We start from the raw sequence: 24702 nt of genomic DNA on the forward strand, positions 1-24702 counted from the left end.
TTATTCAACTGGATGGAAAACGAGCAAGTGGGTCTCCTGATGGTAAGAGATCACCACCGCCTATAAACATCTGCAATACCAGGGTTATTGCAGATGCGTTGCCAAGCTAGAGGCCTAAGATGGGATACCTCAAGTGCCAGTAATTTCACCAGCTGTCTTGCTCTCCACGCCGAAACACAACAGTGCAAGCACTGCTGTTTCACGGCAGGATTAGCGAGCAAGATGGTGCTAGCAATCCGGGCGGACCTTGCACAAGGTCCTACCACCTGCGTCAGATCTATCAGTGATCTTTTGACTATCAAAATTTAAACCGGTTATATCTAATCTATTTAGAATCAGAGATGAATGCATGAAACTTAGTTTTTCATTTTCATTTTAAGAGCAAGGTAAGGATTTTCCGACACTAGACTCGCCCCAGACCAAACCGCAAAGCAAACAACCTTACCAATTATGCCTTGTATCTTAACAAGAGCCCGAATGTGCTCTCGATCGAGATAATGGTCGATACGAGAACGGTACCGAGTGAACCGGATGCGAATACTATCGGCCGGTGAAAGTAGATCTCACAAAAAATGATCCCATTCCTTGCGTTGCTTATTTCATGAGACATTCACTAACTGGTACCAAGAGCTCTAGACCATGGCCCGTTTCGAAAGGACTTCGTTTCGCGGAGCTTCGTGATGTGCGGATTGTGAGGCAAGCGTCCCGTCAGTCTTGTGTTGCTGTGCCGATTGCTACAACACAGAGCCTCGTCATAGCGCATTCCCCATCTCTACCTATCACATCTTATTTTGATAGACAGATATGACGAATGTGATTGCGATGGGTCACGCATTATAACATAAGCCTATTAGTCATATTGCCACTATGGACTAGGTACGTGAGTATTTTTTTAATCCGCAAAGACAGAAAAAATCATGTGAAAAAGTTTTTTTTTTTAATAGATAAAGCGTTACTTTCGACCGACATAGGAACCATGAGATATAAGAACATATTGTTATAGTTCAGAATCAAATCTAAAGGTTTTCTAATGATTGTCAATAGAGCAAAACTCACGTAACTATGTTAAAATTTTTGCATGGCATTAATTGGCAGTGTAGTAATTTGAACGTTAAGTATTCTGTTCTACGAGTAAGACTTACGTCCACTTGCAGGCTTTTTAATCTAGGTTTAAGTGGTCTTAAGTCCTGTCAGATCCATACAAGAACTGTCAGTTTAAGCCTTAAATCGAGATTTAAAAAAGCCTACAAGACGTCCTTAGTCGAAATGAAAATAAACTTGCTGAAACAATAAGCGTGTGTATAAAATTAGTGGTTTCTGCATGTTCTTAATCATAAATGAAGGCTTAGTATTAACAAGATTATAAAATTTTCTATTCTTGTATTATAAGTTATTATAATAACTTACGATACATAAAAATAAATCGCTTCGATTTCAATCAAAAGTCATCATAGATAGAATTATTGGTTGATTTGATAAATCATTTATATTCACAGATGTTTCTTGTTGACCTTTCCGGTAAAGACCGACAAATTATTAAAAATACAGTCGTTGAAGAATACCTTCTCACACACTCAAAACCAATCGCAGTGAATAATGCAATAAAGAGATGTATAGTTGGCACCACAACTAATTGATTAATGTGGTTTCGGGTACAAACTGCGTATTAAACTCTCTCGCTGTTTTCACAATGTTATCTGCCGCACGCTCTGAGGAACACAATCAATGGAGAAGAAATCTATTCTCACAAAAACAAAACGGAGTTGATGATAAATTTTACATTGTGGAGACTTGACGTGCCCAATTAGCTCGACTGCTGAAGTAGTGAAAATTGCTAAGACACTACTTAGTTATTCAAAGAGGCCCTTTTAAGGAAACGATGTAAATACCGTGGCATGCCACAGTAGCGTGTCATTCAGTTAAACTGAATGTTTACTACTTCTGCGTTATTGTGTGACAGAAGTCTGTTAGATTTGTTCGGTTTTATAGCTTACATTTTCTATCTGCGGCATTCAGAGCTGATTTTCATTTGAAACGTCCCTTAAGTAAGCTACATAGTTATGTCTTATCAATAAGTGTAGCTACTTTGAACACGCTAACTGTGTTAGATTTCAGCAGTTATGAGTAGTTACAATTAGTGATTGTCACTGTTAGGTAGGTACTCCAACTTGCTCAAACTATTGCCTGATCCACATATTTTGCCAACTACGGCCAACCTAAGCGATGCTGTTATAAGTTACTAAGAGTGAGATTGCATGAATGAAACGAATTGTGCTCACTCTCTCAGATTGGTTTACGTTGGGCCAACATGAAGAAAAAACAAACCAAAGTATAAGAAACAACATCCATTCTTTTCTCCGCGCCACCGGTCGTCGCCTCAGGAACTATGAATAGTTGACTTCCGAATAATGAACTGAATTTGGCAATTTGCGCGGGCGCAAGGTGGAACAATCAGGTCGCTGGTACCAATCATTCAGGTAGCTAAGTACCTAACCTACTATACCTCATCATCATCCCAGCCTATATACGTCCCACTGCTGGGCATAGGCCTCCTCTCGGAATAAGAGGGCTTAGGCCGTAGTTCCCACGCGGGCCCAGTGTGGATTGGGAACTTCACACACACCATTGAATTGCTTCGCAGGTTATATGCAGGTTTCCTCACGATGTTTTCCTTCACCGTAAAGCTCGTGGTAAATTTCAAATGTAATTTCGCACATGAATTCCGAAAAACTTAGAGGTGCGAGCCGGGATTTGAACCCACGATCCACTGCTTGAGAGGCCATAGGTCAAACCACTCGGCCACCACGGCTCGACTATACCTACTTACTATGAATTGTTTATCATGACGTGCATACGTTCCCTCTACTTTTTACTAAAAAAAAATACATGGGTCACTCAGGTATTAATAACCAAAGTATTTCCGACATGTTTCGAACCAATCCGTGGTTCATTGTCAAGGAAAATTCAACCAGAAAGCCAACCGTGAATCGCATGCCAGCGCTCTTGCAGCTCAGCTACTCAGCGTGGTGGTTGGCGGTGGTAACTTTTTTTTCGGTAAAGAGAGGCAATCGAGTACCACTCTTAGTTTACTCGAAGTAAGCGCGTTATTTGATGGTTAGCGACCTATGGGAACCAGCAACCCTGAACAATACCTAATACTCTTTATATTATTTAGTGTTATCTATAATTTGATAATTCAATGTTCAATTTCTCAATTCGGTTTATTTCTTTCGTTTTCTGTAATAATTACATGCATAGGAGACGGTTAAACTGATTGTATTCTTCAAATAATTAACATTATTCCTAAAGTCATCATTAGCGTTCATTCTTTACCAGTATTTTTAGTTATGTTGTACTCATCTGAGCTTTTTATTCGACTTCAAACGATCGCAAGGACGGCCATGTGCGGTACTATCCAGTTTATTATGCAAGTCAATATCGCTGTGTGAAACCAGCTTATTGATGGTTGCGTCACACATGCCTATGTGTTGCGTGTGTGCAACAGCGCTTAATTGTGCGAAAAATCTAGATTACTATGACCTTTCCTGCTTTCAGAGTCATGAAGTTAAGTTTACTACTAATTTATTGCCGTACATTAAAGTAACCCATAGAACCTAATTTCTAATTTGCAAATGTAAAATATGATTATGAAGAAACTTATACGATTATAGCTCTCTTGATATTTTTCACACCAATCATCCAGTCTATTTCTATCTGCTTTACTCGTTTTTTTTTTTATTCAACTGGATGGAAAACGAGCAAGTCTCCTGATGATAAGAGATCACCACCGTCCATAAACACCTGCAACACCAGGGGGATTACAGATGCGTTGCCAACCTAGAGGCCTAAGATGGGATACCTCAAGTGCCAGTAATTTCACCGGCTGTCTTACTCTTAGTTGGAAAGCGACAGAAATAGCGACAAAGCTAAATGCAGTCGAAATAAATAATAATAGGTAGTATACCTAATGTGAGACCACCCGTTGGGAAAAGTACTTTTGTTTGAATTACGAATTCGGGACTGATTTTTAGACCGTCTTTTTTTTCGTCTCTGCAGACTCACGAACAAATAATAGTTGGTAAAGAAATAGTTTTGACAAACGCGCAATGCTGACGATACATTGACCCAAATCACAAGAACTGGAACTGCAACTGTCATTAATAAAACAGAATGTAAGTACATAGACGCTGGTAGAGCGGGATATCGATCAGATATTGCCAAACCAGCACTCCACATAGTCACGCGCACGCCGCCGCCTAATTGCAAATGCACACGATTCATAACGTGTAATAACATTTTTTATTTATTTTAACCTTTCGAAAGACAATGAATCGGCGAGATCGTGCGAATATGAGCGTAAATGACAGACATCGCGGTCATCTGTAAAATAAGATACAAATTCGATCTCCGTTTAAAGGTTAAACGGTTCTCGGCTTTTGAGAAAATGCTTTTATTGTACTTACGGACGGCAAACATAAAGTTTATTGGCTCCGTTGTCACTTTGGTAACCCTTTTCGTTCAATCAACGCAGCTGTTAGCTTTTGCTGCGAAAATTAGATTCGCACTTCAAAATTGTTATGTAAGTATCTTACTGCTGTAAAATGTTTGTTAATACAAAAGTAAGATTATTAAAGCACATTATTATGCAAATAACACGTTGTTATAAGAAGAAATAAGTAAGTTGCAGGTGGTAGGACCTTGTGCAAGGTCCGCCCGGATTGCTACCACCATCTTGCTCGCTAATCCTGTGAAGTAGCAGTGCTTGCAGTATTGTGTTTCGGCGTTGAGAGTAAGACAGCCGGTGAAATTACTGGAACTTGAGGTATCCCATCTTAGGCCTCTAGATTGGCAGCGCATCTGCAATCACCCTGGTATTGCAGGTGTCTATGGGCGGTGGTGATCTCGTACCATCAGGAAACCCACTTGCTCGTTTGCCATCCAGTCGTATAAAAAAAAGTACACTCATTGAAAAAACAAAAGAATTTAATCGAGAATTAAGTTCATATTAGGTACTTACTCGTATAAACATATATAAATAAATACATATCACGGGACAATTCACACCAATTAACCTAGTCCCAAAGTAAGCTTAGCAAAGCTTGTGTTATGGGTACTAAGCAACGGATAAATATAATTATATAGATAGATACATACTTAAATACATACTAAACACCCAAGACCAAGAACAAACATTCGTATTTTTCATACAAATATCTGCCCCGACACGGGAATCGAACCCGGGACCTCAAGCTTCGTAGTCAGGTTCTCTAACCACTAGGCCATCTGGTCGTCAACCAGAACATTTAACTAGTTTCAATTTATCACGTGAAAGTAGTTAAATTTAAATCATACTAAATTAAATCTACTAAATGGGTTGTGTTCATGATAATTAATTATTGTCCAATAAACAAATCAATATCTAAATGAATACTTGGGTTAAAAGAAAGTGTGGTTATTTGGTATAGCTTCATAGCTACACTTCGTGGAGTAATCAGTCGTGATAAAATTTGGTATGGACATAGTTTGAGACCCTGAAAAATAAGGTCATAGGATAGTTTTTATCCCGGGAAATTCGATAGATCCTGCGGGTCCTCTATAAACAAATTTTTTGGAGATAAAGTCACGGGCAACAGCTATTTGGTATAGAGGTGGTTTGAGACCCATAGGAAGACATAATGATTGTTTTTCCCGGAAAATTGTATGGTTCCCGCGAGCGTGTCATAAACGAATTCCTTGCAAACGAAGTCGCGGACAACAGCTAGTTATAATTAAGTGAGCGAGCTCGTGAGAAACCACGCGAAGCCTAGCGTTCCCACGGCGCAAGGATGTCTTCATAAAAGGTGCGAAGTGATCTGCTTATTCAGACTAATCATACTTCATATCCAAAGATGTAGTCAGTTCTCAGAAATTTGATAACAAGAAAATAAAAATCAAGAGGTTAATTCATAAATTAGATAGAAAGATTCAGCAATTAGATACTGAACAAACAGTTTACTTGTTTATTACATTAACAAGTTGCATTTTTGACTGATTGATAATTATAGAGAGTTCTGCTCACCAATCGACCATTGACCTACAGGGTAGATATAATTTTTTTACATTTTATGCATCTATACAATACAAAACAAACCCGCCCCACCGTTTTTATGAACTAACAAAGCAGCGCAGCGAATCAAAACAAATCCTAAGCGTCTATCACACCGATGCGTAACATTGTACCGTCAACAAACGAATAGAAAGTGAGTTTTGAGAACGTCCGTCGAGACAAGGATCGTAACAGACTTAATTACGTAACTTAATTGGAGCCAGTCATGCATGCGTCAACCGCAACGGTAATGCAATCAGCGAGTGATTCAACCGCTCATTTTTAGGAGAAAAGGATCGTCCCAAGAGTAGGCGTTAGACCTATGGCTGCATGGTATCATAATCTCTTATTAACGTCGGGCAGGAAATGACGCGCGAGTGGTGTTACATTGCCGTGTTCTATCGACAAGTTCTGAAGACACTGTTGTGCAATACCGCAATGTAAGGCAACTCTCAATATTTCAGATAGCGCATCATGTAACTAGAACCAAGAGAAATGGGTGTATTTGCACTGAAGAAAAGAAGAACGCATCCCTTAAATCACGACTATCGTTTTCCGTTATGTGGTACAAATAGATCATAAAAATACTCTTGTTATGGTCCTCATAACTTCTCGACTAAGGGAACCGATTGTATTATTGATGTATAACGAAGATAAAAATTCAATATAAAAATCTTTCTCACAGGAACTAATTGAATGAATACGCCATTCAGGTGTCAAAAACAGTTTTAAAATCAGTAAACACCATTTACGCCTACGTACCCAACCGATTGGCATTTGTTTCCCATACCTCACCAATTACGATTTCTGTCACGTTTTATGAAGAAGCTGGCCGGTATTTCCCACCTGAATTCCAGCTTCATAACGTGACTCTAAAGGTTCAATAGCCGTGGATTAAAATTTCGCTACAGCGCATTAACTGGTTACGTCTATATGACTGTATAGCTCATAGAGAAAATAGAGAAGTCTGCTAACCAATTCTATAGGCGATAATTAGAGGTTTGTGTATTGTTGAAGTTTATTACAATACAATTATAGCGGATTATTTCTATGTCGAAATTATTTATTTACTTAATAGGAATCGATGGTTATTTACTTCATAGGTATTTCCGTCCCCTGTGCCGTTAGAAGCCGATTTATCAAAGGGATATGAATTATTTTAATATTCAATGCTTTATTGCTCTTCCACAATGTATGGTTACAAATGTTATAAAAAGGATACATATTATTATATGATTTTTTAAAGTCATGGCCATAAATAAATTAACGTGCCGCCTGTAGTTAGCACATTTTCGTGCAAGTAGCTTGCATAGATATTTGTATCATATCTGCATTTAACAACTAAATGTCGAACTGTTTGACTTACATGCGCTAGCTACTTGCACCAAAATGTGGCAAGTAAGGCGAGCCTAAGAGCTGTCACGGAAAAATATTATAATAAAGTGTTAGTGAATTTTTATTTCGTTCGCGCATATATATGAAAGAGTAAGGATCCGCTGGCGATATCTAAGGCGCCACTAAGGCGGATATGTCCATACTCAAACTTGTAGATTTGGCAATGGTTGTGAAGTAATATAAATTAGCCAGTGTCCGAGGCTCATCAGAAGTCGGCGAGCGCGCGGGGTCGCCGACCGACTTCGGCCTGCGTTCGTTCACTCTATTTACAACGGCCAAGGTGAGGGACGCGACGCACCAATCGAGAATGTTAGATGCTCAATTCACACCAGTGACTGACCTCATGTGTTTTGCTATCTAAGGAATTTCAGTTTTTTTTTCTGATAACAATCCGCGCGCGAGCATGAAAAGGTTTCAATGCGTAAGAGATTAATATTTCGCTTCACAGATTTTATCGTGCGTAGCGATGGAGATCAGTTAGAAATGCGCATAGAACGCATCTACAATCTACTTACGTATTTGTAAGTGATTCGTATGTTTTACCACAAACGCGTCATACTTTTTTCAAACAACATTTTAGTAAAAGAATTCTTGTTTTGTTAAACTTACGGGCACCCTTTACAATTATCATCTTATTCAGCTACATGGTTAAGCTTTCCGACATGAGAAGGAAGACGCCCAAACTATCCATTAAAGTTACCACAGACTATATAAACGGTTACCACAGAGCTACTAATGGGCGTGTAATACAACGTGAACGTCCGAACTTGCTCCAAGGTGAGAGTCATGGCCAACGCCATCAGACTCTAGATATATCTAAGTTTGCCTTTTCTCTAAATTAATTGAATAACTTCGTGCGCGCGCTCAATTATACATCCTCTAGACTGCGACACTCTAGGATTAGATCTGCGAGTAATTGTAAAGAAAACACTTGGATAACTTAAGTAATTAAATAATGACTGTAAGCAAACATTCTAACTAAAAACTGAGAAAGTGGATTACGATTGCAAAATTTTAGCCGAATACTTGGCTACCTACTTATAAATAGTTTCTAAATATTATTTTACTTAATTATATTGTAATTATAACTATAAGGCATTGAAAAACAAAACAGAAAGCAAACACTGCAGTGGGGAATCGAACCATGGACCTTGTCATTAGCGGAGTAAAAATTTCGGAGTTTGATAGTGATTTATAAATGGCTTAAATTTGTAATCGTAGCCCAAATAAGAGGGCAGTTAAGACAAAATTGGGCGGCGTTTGATGACTTCATATTGACGCTTTGGTGATTCATAGCGTATTTGTCTTATTTTAAGATTATGGAAGTCTTGTAACAACGACAGGTTATCGACCGCACCGCACCTCATTGCAGATCGGCAAATAAAATGATTTATTTCCTCGCGGCGTGCCGTTAGCCTAAAGACGGCCACTTACATCACACAATAATTTTGTTGACGTACTTAATTAGCTTCCAAAAAATCGATTTCAGAACTGCGATTCACAAAATCTTACGCTCATCTTTGATCAAGTCTGGCTTTCTAAAACAGAAAGATATTTTAGCGAAATTTACGATTGATATACTCATTTCACTTTTTCTTTCATTTCAGGAGATGGGAGACGTTCTGGACGAGGACGAAGAGATGAGTGACTGGCTAATCGAAAGGGAATCCAAATCCGGCGTGGTATTGCATGACAGACTGATGACCGACGCGGCTTTGGGCGCTGTGCCCATCAAGACAGAACACTCATACAGCCTACACTCAGATGTCGAATCCGCGCCACCCTCGCCACATCATACCAAAGTTGACGGTCAGTACAACAACCTCCGTATAAAATAAATAAATATCAAATATAATGGGAGAATTGATACCAATTGACCTAGTTCCAAACTAAACAAAGAGCAAATTTTTCTTTGCCAATTACTGCTATGGTTACTTGTACCAACATTCTGATTGTAACTATTAAGAGTATACATACATAGGTATTGTATTTTTTTATATAAGAGGGAGCAAACGAGTATGCATGAGTATGAGTATGACAGTGGGAGTTATGCAATTGTTTTTATTACCATAATTACATCATCATCAAATGAAGGAAGGCGTCCACTGCCGCACAAAGGTTCCTTAAGGTTCCACAATGAACGACAACTCTCCACTTGCATTCACCGGTTGCAACTCACACGACAATTTATAATGAAGAAAATTTTTTCAGAGGGCTATGGAGAGGGCTATGCTCGGGGTTTCTCTGCGGGATAGAATCAGAAATACAATGGAATGGAAATGGCAGTGGGCGGGGCACATTGCTCGCAGGTCTGATGGCCGATGGGGTCAGGTCTCGAATAGCGTCCGCGGACCGGGAGACGAGCTGTCGGTAGGCCTCCAACAAGATGGAGCGACGTCCTGGTCACGATCACGAGATCGCGGTGGATGCGGAATGCACAAGACCGGTCTGAGTGGAGAGCCTTATCTTAGCCAGCAGTGGACGTCTTTCAACTGACATGATCATGATGATGATGACATTAATAATGTCTAATTATATCGAACGGATATTTTTAAGTTGTTTAAACGCGGTTATTTGTTCAAGCTATAGCGATGTACGAACTCCGCGAATTTCACTGGCGTCACGGCATTTTATTAGTGCATTGCGCTCAGCGCCATAGAAATGCAGAGGCGGCGCTCGTGTACGGCGGTATGCGCGGATTGTCGCTCACGTGCGTTCCATTATTTTTAAAGATTCCATCGAAACGTAATAAGGAAATGCTCCGAGGCACGTTTTGCTTTCTACCACTAAGTAAACGGTGAATTAAGCCGGTGGAAAGGAAGTGACTCACTGAGAAATCATTTGATAACTACGTAACTTTAAAGTGTTTTTATTTTGTTATTCTCTATTCTTATCATTGTTACATCCTATTTATTTGACGTATCTACTATCTGGGTTGTCATAATACATGCATAAAAGGTACGACTAAATCAATGTCTCATAACATAATTCTGTTATAACCGTAAATTAAAAAGCAATAAACTAACTGGCGAGATCCCCTAGCTCAGCGGTTCTCAAAGTTTTTTTGGTGATGGAACCCTATTTCAAAACTACATATTTGCCGGAGCCCTAAAATAGGCAAAAACAACTACTTATTGAATGGGAGGTTGTAATTTGCCACCTTATGATATACTTAGGTTACTTAAGTATTTTAACTATCTCCAATCTAGTCTTTTTGCGAAACCCCCGCAGAATCTTCACGGAGCGCCAGGGCTCCACGGAGCACGCTTTGAGAGTGGCTCATTGACTTAAACTTTTATTGGCTTCGACAAGCACGCAGCTCCGACATGTCACTATTTAACCGCCTATAAAGATATGTATCAATTTTATTACGGTTTTGGTGTGATAGTGTTTATCGGATCAGTAATCGACATCTCGCTTGGGTGCGTTGCCCGCGTGTACCGGCTATCGACTCTCGCGCATGTCATAGATACTAGTAACGTCGTTACTCATTTGTAAGGTAGAGGGTCGTGGGTTCAAACCCCGGCTCGCACCTCTGAGTTTTTCGAAATTCATGTGCGGAATTACATTTGAAATTTACCACGAGCTTTGCGGTGAAGGAAAACATCGTGAGGAAACCTGCACAAACCTGCGAAGCAATTTAATGGTGCGTGTGAAGTTCCCAATCCGCACTGGGCCCGCGTGGGAACTACGGCCCAAGCCCTCTTGTTCTGAGAGGAGGCCTGTGCCCAACAGTGGGACGTATATAGGCTGGGATGATGAAGGTAGAACCCATGACCACGGACATTTAGAATACAATTTTTGTTAATGTTAACACTTACTATAATAATAATAACTAAAACACTGTTTTAGACTATCGCTGTCATTATTGCTGATTTTATGATTTAAAATCGGGTTTTCTTCCGCATACCTTGATTTTAGAGAAGCTCGATATTTCGACACATGCAGTTGCATGTGCCATGTCATGTTTCAAAGTTCTAAATTAGATGATTAAGGCCGGGCCGGGCGGTACTGCCTTTTTGCAACGTAACATTTGGCACTCTGTTTCATTTCGCTAACTCTAAAAGTACCTATAAATATTTCACAATTTAATTCAGAGCCATCATGTAAGTAGTGCCCTTTAGGTTAGGAAACAGGTTGCCAAACGTTATTTGCCGAAACATTGGTAAACCGATTAAGGCAGTTCGAAAGTAGGAGTCAACAATGTTCTAGTACCTTATTTAACATGCACTAATAAACTAGTACGAGTATTGTAGTTAAATAAATTTGGCACAAAACGATCTCGCAAACTGTTTGATGATCAGGAAAATTCATTAGATACATTTTAATGTATTTGGCCACCTTTTAGCATGTAGCTGGGCTACTTTGAAAAACGCCATCTTTTGTCGAATATCTGTACTGCTTCGAAAGAAGCCGAAAGCTGGCATGGCAAGACAGTGACAAGTTAAATGTGCTTTTACCCTACTACGGACTGTTTGTAGTAAAGATAACCCGTAACATAAGCAGATGTAGTACAGATAAGCACATAGCAAGTAAACTCGTGGCGCATGGCGGTTAGAGGACACACATGCGCCCTTTGATAATGACCTCTTTAGATATACAAGTATATTGTATTCTCTAGGGCCGCGGCCTGGGTCGCGGCGCTGCACGTAGTTAAAATACTAATACGAAATAAGGCTCCTATATCGTGCTCCCTTGTGAATAAAGTATTTTATCGGTAGGTGTACTTATTGGGATGGTGGAACTTAATATGATTCATCATCGTCATCATTCATCATTATCGACGGATGATCTGGCTAAAGCCACGGGTTCACGGTAGATGCAGGCTGTTTCTAATCGAAGCAACAGGAGGTATAGACTTTGGTTGACCTGCAGTTGGTTGTTCTGCATAGGCAAAGGCATATGTCCAACAGTGGACGTTCTACGACTTATATGATTGATGATAATAATGAATATTGTTTTTGAGTAAAAAGTACCTCCTATATCCGTTCCTATTTTCCACTCTGTCTGCATATGCAAGCGAGTGTTGTGTTGCGCATACCTCTACAGTCATATACTAATCGTAAAAGCAAGTCAAACAGTATAGTTTCCCGCTTTTAAAATTCGTCTCCGAATGTGACAATAAACGCTAAAATATAAGCGTTGAGAAAATATTGCTAAGTGCATCGCAAACATTGAGACTTGTCTGTATCCGATACAAACAGGAAAAATGATAGAAAATATTCTACGTACTTTTAAAATAGTTATTAAATATGAGATCTGTTTAACAATTTCTCATACACACTCTAATCTAATCAGAATGAAAACTCACAAACACATCGATGCGTGTCTCTAGATTTTTTTTAGGTTAAGTATAATGATAATGAAAGTACGGTGTATTAATTTTTAATTTATTATCGGAATGTTTTGATTATGTTTATCATAGCCGATAATAATATGATTCACGTGTACAAACCAATAAAAAACTTAACTGATTTAGTTAACTAATCCCACCGGTCATTACTTTAGATATTCTTATCATGGTTTTATGTCACTTAATTAAACATTTATCCATTTTAATAAAAACAATTAAGTAGGTACACAATCTTCGAAAATTCATCGTATCTACTTACATCTTTTAGTTCTGCATAAGTAAAGAACATGAAAAATCAATAATGATTTTAATACTTATCGTTTTTGACCTCTTGCCTTTGTTCTCAGTTATACGTACAAATTGCTATTTCTACAGAATCCTATTTTTTTTTTCAAAATCGGCATGCTCGCAACGATCGCTCGGCTCACGCGCTGTAGAGCCGCAGTTCTATTCTAACGATTGGTCCTCGCTTCGCTCGTCGTTATATCTAACGGAAATCTTTAAGGTAAAATGAGCTGAGAATCTGCAGAGTTGGGAATCTATTGAATCGGGAATCCGTTGGGTTCAAAATCTGTGCAATTCATAACCTGTAAGAAAAATCTGTGAAATTGGAAAGTATCCCTCCCTTGGTTGGTGATACTTCTTGAGATTCTTGGTTCCGTGATATTTTTCTGAAAACATCACTTAATTAATGGATTGACGCCTCTTGGTTGCTTATAAAAGGCGAAAGATGCGCAAAAATTTAGTCTATATCTGTGGTCCGCGAGCCACAAGCCAGACTTGTTGGACCCGCCCATAGTGATTCGCAAGTGATTTTGGTGAAAGGAGCTTCTCGGGTCAACGAACGCCGGTTGATTCACACATCTCCAAATGTCAAGTGCTTCACTAATAAAGGAGCAACTATACTATTGTACCCGGAATACGGACAAAAGGATAATTATACAGTTTGAAAAAATCTAAACGTTAGGCGTTTTATCTTTGTCATGGAAAATGACAATATTACCGTGATATTGAAGTTCGGTTTTCGAGAGTCAATGTCCGACGGTGAGGACATTTTGCCGCTGGATCATGGCGTTTTAGGCCACAGAGTTCTCTAGTAACCCTAGGGCTAGTGCAGGCACACGTATTACATAAACTTTTTGTAAAATGTTGTATTCTTGTTATATTGTAATCCAAATGATCTTACTCGTATCTATTTAACTAGTTATTGCAAAAATGAACTTACTTTACTTCTCACTTCTCTTAATAATGAATGATTTGATTGTAACAATTGTTTTGCATGTCATCAAAGTCAATTTCTAAAGTGTATTGTCAAAAATAACTCACGAGTGAGTTTCCTATTATAACCATCAACTGAAATATATCGCTTCACGAATCAAATGTACAGTCGATGAAAGTAGTGCTACAGGAAGATGTATAGATACGTTTTAGTAAAGTATAATACCTTCTGTCTTAATTGCTTTAACTGACAATATATTAGATGATTAAATGGAGCATATTATGTAATTTGAAAAGATAATAATAAACCTACGATCAGATACCCTTTTACATTAGATTGTGAAATATAAGCCACGCTGTATAAAGAGTCAAATTTAGTTAATTTGTGTGTTTCTTTTCTTTTTAAAAGGCAATCCTATTATAATAACGACGAAAGCTGCGTTATGGATTTGGATGGATTGTTCATGATTCAAATTAAATAGATAAATGATTTTCTTAATTCCTGTACCTACACCTAGTGGAAAAGTTATAGTCAAATAGGAAAAATATATAGGAATAAAGATTTCACAGTAAATGGTGTTTATAATTTTTTGTTGCCATTTCCCTTTTACTAGACTGTAGAGCTAATATTCTCAGTGCAATCACAAATAATAAGCGTAACTCGCGTAATAGAGACAAATGACCGCCGTTTTGACCAACCGTATGCTTTCTAAATTGAATCGTTCCATCAAAGGAACGTAACGCGGCCATTATTATGTTTAGGCAAGCAGTTAACAACTTAGCATGTATAATTAGTTAATAATGCGTTGTTTAATAAGCAATGATGCAAGTAGAATCGTCTGCAAAAACAATCGGGCCGAATTCTTGCACGTGGCATGTTCTTTAATGTCTCTATTTTGTGTACTGAACAAACAACTTTAACAAGCTATTGAAGGTTCCTCATTAAACTGTGCTTAACTATGTAAATCTATACTTATAAAGGTATAACGAACTACGAATCTCGAAGTTCGTGTCGTGCAGTCTCTCTGACACTTATACTATTTAATACGAGAGCGAGAGGGACCTCACGTCACGAACTTCGAGTTTCGAGTTTCGTAGTAGCCCTGCTCTAGCAAGAGGAGAGCTCGCTCTAAGCCTCGAAAGCATGGGAAGCAATTTTCCAGTTTCCAGTAAAATTTTGATGGCACTTTTTGAGAGGCACGGAAGTGACAAGAAGAAGAAGATAATCGCGCTCTACATTGATCATCGGCTAGAGCCGACGCTGAACACACTCCTTAATTAAACTACTGGAAATGAGACTTCAAATTTGGCGGACATGTAACGAATTTTACAATAAAATTAATCCGGAATATTTCTGCAGGTGGTTGGGTTACTTTATTGTAGTCTTGACATACTTCTACATTGACTGTAATTCAAAGTATACCGCGCAAGAGGCTTTTAATTAAAAAAATTACATTATTTTTTGCGAAGTCATTGCCAGATATGCTATAAGAATTATAATATATTATACTCGTATACTCGTACTAGGTCATATAAAAAAAATGCACAGCAAATTGGCCAGTGTAAACTATTTATGTCATATCTTCGAGTATTACTGACATTTATGTAGAAAGCAGTATGAGCACGTCCACCAAAATGATTCACTTGATTGCCTGAACGATTTAGCAGAAGGAAACAGTTAGTATGCGCATCGACTGGCCCCCTATGCGTTTAATTAGAACTTTGTTGAATGCATAATTTACTTGTTGGTAGTTAAACCAGTCGTAAAGGGTAACGATTTACTACTATAGTCATAATTGTTAATAAACTGCTGATCATATTTTCAATAAAACTAGCGATCCAATAAATTAGAAACTTTTTCACTTCTATTTTTCTCATAACCTACGAACCTTAAGTGAAAAATGATAAGATCTAACTGATGGTGAAAACTGCATCAAAATCCATTGCGTTTAGGACGAGTTAGCGTATATTCAGACAGACGGACGTGGAGACCGACTTTGTTAAACTATGTAGAGACTATTAATTTGATAATATGCTGCAAACAATCTACAGTGTATGGCTAATGTACCTATGGATCCTTGGCTTGATTATTTAATGACATAGCTAATATAATAAAAGTACCTACTAGTTTCGCATAAAAACCTGGTACGAATATAGCCATGCCGGTTGAGTTGGTGCTAAATATAATGCGAAAGACGATCCGGAGCAATATCAATCATTCTAGTTTATTTTTAGTATAATATCTTGTTACGATGCTCAATATTTGGAGAAGTCATAAGAGAAATAAGTAGAGCACTGATGTTGTTGGAAAAAGGTCCCAGGAGCGAGTGCGGTGCGAGGTGAGACGAGGTGTGAGGCGATTCGCAAGTACTCGTTCATACACGCTTCTCTTGTCTTGCCTCGGGACTTTTCGAAGCTATTCACAGTCGCTGAATTGTCAGTAATCATGAAGAACAGAATGATATTCCTTTGTTTCATGCCCACCTTCATCATTTCCAGACATGGAGGACGAATGCTACCCCACAATCCCAGCCAGTGCGTGGAGCCGGCGGCGTTCGAGCGACTCCTTGCCCGAGGTGAAGGCCGAGCCGAAGTCGGAGCCCGACTCGCCCGCCTCCTCATGCCCCCCCTCGCCTACCCCCGGCACGCCTGTGACGCATCTCGACTATGTTATTGACCACACAGTAAGTAGAACCTATGAACTATAGAACCAATCTTGCGCGGAGAAGCACCACTCGGGCGACACATGTATGTTTCATGGTTCTTCCAACAGAACTACACAAGGCGTTTCAATTTAAAAGAAAAGACACGCCATCTCTTGATCTAGGTGAGCAATATAATGCTCTATAGAAGTGTGTGTCTTTGTCGCATTCGTATGATATTCATTCATATACCTATAGATGGTGCTTGAAGACAGATAATTCGTAAATGAAAAAATGGTAACTGTCTCTAGAATGGGAATTTACGCCGTGAAATTGAAGCTTGGAGGTAGTGTAGTTATACAGCACTCATCTTGCATTAACGAAGACAGCTCGGTTAGCTTGATCCATCCCCTTATCCGTATAACTACATGTTTTTCAGATTTTTTCAATTGTGGTTTGACAAAATGTTTACTTACGTTGATCGATGCTTAAAACGTACGTCATCAACACTTGAATCTGAATTAAAAATTTAATTTACCTTTAGGTAAAGTGTTTTTTCAGTAAAACTTCACTACCACAACAAAAGTACCACTTTAATTGTATTTCGTAATTAAATACAAACGCAGTAAAAACAAAAATACACCACGGTCCGGATTTTATTTTAATTACTGTAATTACGTTAGGTTAAGAACCCAAAATCCATCGCTGTCAAACTTGATCGAATAAGAAACTGTTCAACTGTCTACAATAAATAACTGTATACACATGTATACATTTTACTTACCGCAGTGGATGAATAGCAAGACGTGTGGACGTAATTAATTGGTTTCCGTGTTACTAAGAGACCCTAAAACTAAGGTCATTAGAGTTCGACTACCTCGCACCGACTCACTTAGCAACTTTCACCGAAACTCGGGATTTTAAGTTGCGACTTTTTTGTACAGTTCGATAATTGTACGAAGTACTTGTAACAGGTTCTCAGAAATGTACCTACAGGTGAATCGAGAGCAGATCGTTATCTCTGAATTGGGAATACATTGCAGGCAAAAACCTTGCTGCTTTACACACTAGGGGATCGCCTGTCATTACTACAATACCTCGAAGATAGAGATTTGATGTTAAAGTAGAGTGAATTATGCTAATACATGTTCGAGATGGCTACGTTTGCATAGCACAATTTTTGGAAGAGGAGGAGGATGAGTTTCTTCATGAAAACATATAAGTTTGTGTCGCAAACACGTAGCTGTCTCACTCGTGTGATAGCAGAAGAGCAAAGGAAAAACCTGAATCTAATATTAATTGTTTCGAGTCAAAATAAAATCTAGACGCGCGGTAGCGTGTCCAGCCAAGTTCAAAGAAAAAGGAACTGGCAACGCAGCTGTGTGTACCATTCCGAACCACGCGAACCATTCCGAGCTATATACAATTTTTCATGGTTTCACCCAATAACCAAAAGCTAACTTATGCACTCTTATGTCTCATGTTATAAAATCCAAAAAACACTAGCCGATTTTTTTGACTTCAGGATTGAGGAGTTGTTAAAATGTACATACCTACATAGAATTTGAAATACAAGTGAATAATGATTACCAGTATTTATTCACAGATTTTTTTTTCTCAAGTACCTACCTACTCCGAAATTGAGCGGTAATTTGAAATAACACACAAATTTTAAATAGTTTATTTTTAATAATGATCAATGAGCGTGATCGAACCTTCATAATGAAGATTAATCACACGAGCCATACAGCCGAAGCCGAAACCAGCCAGGATTATTTATTCATGAAGATAATTACGAGTTAACAACTTCTTGAAAATGCTAATTTGGGTAGCCGAAGTTAGTTTTGGATCCCTTTCGCGTCCCTCTTAACTTTTTAAAAGGGTTTGATGAATTCTGTTATACATAGTTCTTTAATTTTTTAACAAAGATTGACATTTCATTGAAGAACGAGTGTTTGAGTAAATTTAAAATTTCGGTTTTTTTTTTTCGTTTTGTTGTACTCGTGTACCTAGTGTCTACTCTTGTTTCTGATATCCTGTCAATCGGTCAAAGGTTAACTGGAAGAGACGCATAGTGCGTACGTAGCATTAGAGAATAAACGTCGCGGTTGTAGCGCACCATCTCTCTCTCTCTAGAGTATCGCTTGAGAATAAAACCGTGCGCTAAAACCGCATAGTGCGTACGTAGCCTTAGAGAATAAACATTTTGATGTTTGTTCTTGGTTCGTTTCAGACGGGAACCATCCACATGCCACAAGCCGTGCTGCAGAAGGTGGGCGCGGCCGGGGTGCCGCAGCTGCTCCTCAGCGCCGCGCCCCGGCTCGCCACCACGCTCACTTCCAACAAACTCTCCATCAAGGTCACCTCCAGCTCGGGATCTGGTACGTACCCGGACGATATCTTTACGGGAAAAACTGGGTACAGGTCAAATGGAATCCCACAAAAGGCCAGAGAGAAGAAGGCCAGGTCGTTTGTAGACGCTCGTTGTTTTCACCGGACAACGGATCGTTTTTTGCAGTGTTCCCTGCGGTCTAACACGCTTGGAATCACAATGGTTATCGCTTCTTTTGTCACACCGGTCACACGGTATAAGACGAGGGTAAAAAGAGATGGTGAATGTGGTTGTGAACGTCAGCGCGATAGACAATAATATAGTTAATGGCCTTATGATTTTACCCAATCTACTTATCTGGGATCGCGCTTTTCGCCGATTTTTTTTCCCATATTATGATAAATTTCCAAACTGTTTCATATGTACGAATGATTTCTTTTCTGAAACTGAAAATGTCTATTCAGAATATACATATTTCAGCACTATCCTGTAGTTCCCCATAAGTTAGGATAGTTTTATAACAATCCTGAAGAATTTACTTTCAGTTTAAAAAAACCGTTCGTCCATATGAAACAGTTGGAACATGAATCATTTGGGAAAAATGTTTTCGTTGAAATATTAGAGAACTCTAATTGTTTTTCTCTCTAAACCTCTCCGAGATCTCTTAGACTTGGCTGTTTATGTGATTTCACTCCGATTTGTTAGATTATTTTCCCATAACCATTTTTTGTTTGCAGCAAAATTTATTTTCGCGTTTTTACACGAATTTTATTTTTACAAGCTTGTTTTTTTCATGAAGCTTATTTTCACATTCGCGTTCTTTTTGTGTCGCATTTTTCCCCAGTCACGTTTTTCCCCAATCCCAATCGGTACAGAAACAATCTCGAAGGAGCTCCGCTAGCGGAGCTCCTATCCTGGGTGGTTTTGGCCTTTCGGGCCGATGCAAACCTAACATAACCTAAACCTACCTATGAGCCGTTAAAGCCTGGTTGTGTGGTTTAGTAGTGGGGTACATAAGACTCGGTGGGAAACAGGAGCTCTGTGATACCAGGGCTCCATCGACACTGTTTCTGTGTTGATTGGGATTGGGGAAAAACGCGACAGGAAAAAATGCGACACAGAAAAAACGCGAATGTGAAAATAAGCTTCATTAAAAAAGCAGACTTGGAATTATTGCCTTCGTGAAAAAAAGCGAAATGAAAATTTGCTACAAAGAAAAAACGACTATCGGAAAATAATCTAACAAACCCCTTTTAATAAGGTATTTATCTTACCTAATTGAGAATTAGTACGTTTTTACTTGTAGTTTCCTGAAAATTGTCGGCATTACTGACTCTAACAGTGTATACATTTACCACTTGCAGGCTTCAACCTCCCCCCCACGCCGCCGTCATCCTTGTCGTCATCAGACAGCGAGGGCGCGCTGTCGCCTGCGCACGAGGCCGCCGCGCCGCAGCCGGCGCCTGCGCCGCCGCGCCGCAACCACCTCTACGTGTCGCATCACTCGCGGCAGCCCATCAACACGCCGCTAATCAGCAGCCAGCCGGTGAGTGCTTTACTTGCGAGCTTCAACCTCCCCCGACGCCGCCGTCGTCGCTGTCGTCGTCTGACAGCGAGGGCGCGCTGTCGCCCGCGCACGAGGCCGCCGCTGATCAGCAGCCAGCCGGTGAATGCTTTACTTGTGAGCTTCAACCTTCTCCCCACGCCGCCGTCTTCATCAGACCGACCAACCTACTTTGAAATAAGGTGTAACCGATTCTACTCCCGATTCTGGACTAACTATTTTCAGTTATTTAAATAAAATCTTCTATATTTTGTACCGTTTTTACCGGGCAGTGTCTAACAGACTGGCGCTCCACGAGCAAGATTTTTCGCAACACTCAGTCATATAATCATACTTGTTCTTTATATTGATGAGTTGTTTTAAGTAGTTTAGTTTACTCATTGTTATGATGTGGTTTTTCTAATGAATAAATTTCAATTTCAGAAAGGTTCAACAGGCCAGCTGATGCTAACAGATGAAGAGAAACGCACATTACTGGCCGAAGGTTACCCCGTACCGACGCGCTTACCACTCACGAAGGCCGAAGAGAAATCACTCAAGAAAATTAGAAGGAAAATCAAGAACAAGGTAACAACGATTGACGTTTCCTTGTATGTAGCGTACCTAATCGATCGTAGAACTGAGTAACAATTGATGCTTTGTTTTGTAGATATCGGCACAAGAAAGCAGACGTAAAAAGAAAGAATATATGGATCAGCTTGAGAGAAAAGTTGAAATACTCGTCTCGGAGAACTCTGACTACAGAAAGAGGGTCGAAACTTTGGAGCAGAAGAATGCAGGGCTTCAGAGTCAACTAGCGGCCTTGCAGGCGCTCGTGACGCGGGGCGCACGCAAGTGACGTCACAGGGCGCACCTGTGACGTCACACCCTTAACTCCCGAGCCCCGAGAGCGGCTGTAGCCTGTTGAACACGTCACTGCGGTGCAGAGAACAGGTTTCGAACCAGTGGGTGTCGTCCTCCTATCGGTGACAACTGTCCTTTTATGACAAACAAATAGCGTGTTTATGCCACAATCCATGCTTATTTTGCTTTCTTGTGGCAAGATTTACAGACGTCATTTTCCAATAATTTCAATTTAATGCAGTCGATATTGAAGTAATTTTATTTTTATTTTTATGAAACTCAAGAATCAAAAGACACTTGTCACCTCGCGAAGATGGCGGTACATCTCTAGGCTTGTGTCGGGTCGCAGCCGTTGCCTGTCTAACGCCTCAGTCAAGTTTAATATGTACACTGTGTATTACCTTGTTGTTCTAACCTCTTTGTTAAAGCAAAGAGAAGGTACTTGAATGTGTACTTTTGTGGCTGTTACACTGTGCCAATGCTGCGGCCCGGTGCAGTCGGCCTAGCGACTCGCGACGTTCGGTCCAAATCATGACACGTGGCTGCCCCCTTTCGGTGCGCAAGTATATTTTTATCAATGTATATTTTGGAACTATTTACATTTACGAGGAGGTATACTAAAGGGAAGAACTGTTAGCGTTTCAATGGTTGCTCACTATATTTTAGTAATAGGTTTTGTGGTGCTGGATTTGTTATTCCCGCGTTTAGGTGTATACTGCCGAGTGCCACACTAGATATTTATTTTTACAACTGCACCGTTCTCGACGAGAATGTTCAGGCGAAGACTCGATGACAGGGAAAAGTACTGGGGTCTTTAGTAAGTTTAGTGTCGATAATTATTTAGGCGTGTTGTTTGAAATCTCGTAATATATTTTAATAACGCTGTAAAAGCGTTACATAACTTAAGTCTTAATTTGTGTGTGTTTTCATTATTATGTGAAATTAGATTAAGAGTTTTATTAATCGTTACCCAAAGCATACGTTTTACTAGTATGTCGCTGTGCCTACGAGCAGGTCGACTCGCCCTTCATAATAATTTCTTGAGCACCTTGTTGTGACATTGGCCTAAATTTACATCGATGGAAATCATTTTGTGAATGATTAAGTTAGTTCGAGCGAAGCAGTAGGCACGCGAGCGAGCGCGCTGGAACGCGTCGAGCGTTGCGAGTTGCTTGGGTGGCTCGGACTTCCTGAGTGGCTCAGGTGGTTCGAGTGGCTCGGGCGGCCTGAGTGGCTCAGTTGGCTCGAGGGGTTCGGGCGGCCTGAGCGGCTCAGTTGGCTCGAGACTCGACGACTCGGGCACTTGGGCGATTCGCACAGCCGCGGCTCGCAGCGGTCTTCGGGAATCTTGGTAGCATAATATGTAAGGCGAAGGTACAACGGTCACTTATACCTGCGTCTTACCATTTAAATTGAATTCCATGAATTTGCATTTATAGCGAGAAATGTGTCGTTCTAGAGATTTTATCTTTATTTAAGATATCATTAGATATATTTGTGTATCTGCTAAAGGACCTATTAAGCCGATTCGTATGATGAGTGTATTCGGTAATGTCTAGTCTCACGTAGCAACCGTAACCGGGCCTCAGGGCCACGTAGTGTAGCTGTATTCATCTCAGTAACTGCGCTCTGTGGATCGACAAGTACAAACGACTGGCATACCTTCAACGAAACTTGACTAACACTCAGTCCTGCATTAACGAAGTGTGCTTGCGACTAGCTCTCGGTTGCGAACAGTATTGTAATGTAATGAGGCAGCCGCGACCGCCCGTCGCCGCGCTAACATTCTCAACTACTAAACATTCCATTTTCTTTTTAAAATATGAGTGACTTAAAGTGAGCTCCAGTACTTACTTATTAATAATAGATTAACCTTACGAGATAACAAAGTGTAGGTATCAACTTGCTGTACAAATGTTTACCTGATCGAACTGTTAATTATGTCTACGTGTTATGTCTATTTAACTCCGCTTGACTAGACTAATTCTATAGCTATGTCTGTCGGACGCGTCTCCGGTTAGAAACCGTAAGCCGGGGTGGCTCAGGATCGCATGAATAATATTATTTTCATAGAAGTTTCAAGACTATTTTATTTTATTTTCAACAATCTTATTTATTTATCATTTATTATAACAGACGTGTTCACTTCATCAAATAAACTACGGAAAATTATAACTACATAGTTACAACTATATAAAAATGTTGTTTTGAGTCACCCCGTTCTACGTGACCGTCGTTTCGTATTAGTATGTTACTGTGTGCAATTACAACGTTCTGTTGTACATATTTGAAGTTCTTCCTATCTAGAGTTTTAAGAAAATGTTATATTTGTAAATCGTGCTAAATTAATATATCACTTATATTGTCCCCAACTCATCAGGGATCGCGTTATTGAAGGGATGAAGATATATTTTAAGAGATTTTTTCTAATGAATTTTTAGAAGTATATACGTTATACAGTTTTACTTGACTCTATATTGCTATACGAGATCTCTTCTGGACTACAGACTGCGCGCTGCCGGCCTATCAGCTACTGATTTACCAATATGAATAAGTGTCCAAGGTATAGTACCTGTAGTGAATGACGATTTCGAAAAGTATCCTTAGAGAATAAAATACTATATTTAAATAAATAAAGTATTTAACTTGTAAAATATATAATTCCTAATATGGCATTTACCGCTACAAAGGAGTGATGTAATTGAAAACGACTTATATAAATTAACTAAAGTAGTTGATATTTAAGTTATGGAATTAAATATTTTAATGTGGGTCGGGTGCGCGAGCGCAGCCCGGCGTAATGTAAATGAAATGCCAAACATACATACTTTTACATGTTAGTATGCGAGGGTCACACATCGTCTGAGTAACAATAAGTATGGTCCATTCGTAGCAACCAACCAGATTTTGAAAAATAACGTTACAAGCTGTGCTTCTAACAGAAAATAAAAATATTTTTATAAATTTTGTGCAATAGGCAACTGACTGGTCTCGAATGGATAATACTGGTGCGGGATAGAGTCCTAGCCCGTATCGCATTGTTATTCTTTTAAAAGTGTAATTTTATTGATAGTTTTATTTGTTAAAACTATTCGCTGTTACCTTGAGTCATCATTTTGTTGAATCGTTTGTTTTATTATTATTTTTCAATGACATTACGGATTTTACTGTCACCCTTGAGATAAATAAAGCGTCAAAATATTGTATACCGGTCTTTTCATTCCCCGAATCCTAGTACTTAGATATACTTGCAGAATAAAACTTGAACGT

The 24702-nt window shown here is 39.4% G+C and overlaps 1 protein-coding gene across 1 annotated transcript in view; it reads left to right on the plus strand.

Moving 5' to 3' along the window:
* CrebA (Cyclic-AMP response element binding protein A) overlaps positions 1-24638 on the plus strand; it is a 141702-nt gene extending 117064 nt beyond the window's left edge. The window contains exons 2-7 of the mRNA XM_074106519.1: positions 9088-9289; positions 16551-16735; positions 18927-19074; positions 20390-20571; positions 21013-21156; positions 21239-24638. Coding sequence (XP_073962620.1) covers positions 9088-9289; positions 16551-16735; positions 18927-19074; positions 20390-20571; positions 21013-21156; positions 21239-21427 — 1050 coding nt within the window. The 3' untranslated portion in view covers positions 21428-24638. The remainder of the gene's footprint in view (positions 1-9087; positions 9290-16550; positions 16736-18926; positions 19075-20389; positions 20572-21012; positions 21157-21238) is intronic.
* Positions 24639-24702: the final 64 nt, after the last annotated feature.

The sequence above is a fragment of the Choristoneura fumiferana genome, chromosome 2 (genome assembly GCF_025370935.1).
Source record: "Choristoneura fumiferana chromosome 2, NRCan_CFum_1, whole genome shotgun sequence".
Classification (NCBI taxonomy): domain Eukaryota; kingdom Metazoa; phylum Arthropoda; class Insecta; order Lepidoptera; family Tortricidae; genus Choristoneura; species Choristoneura fumiferana.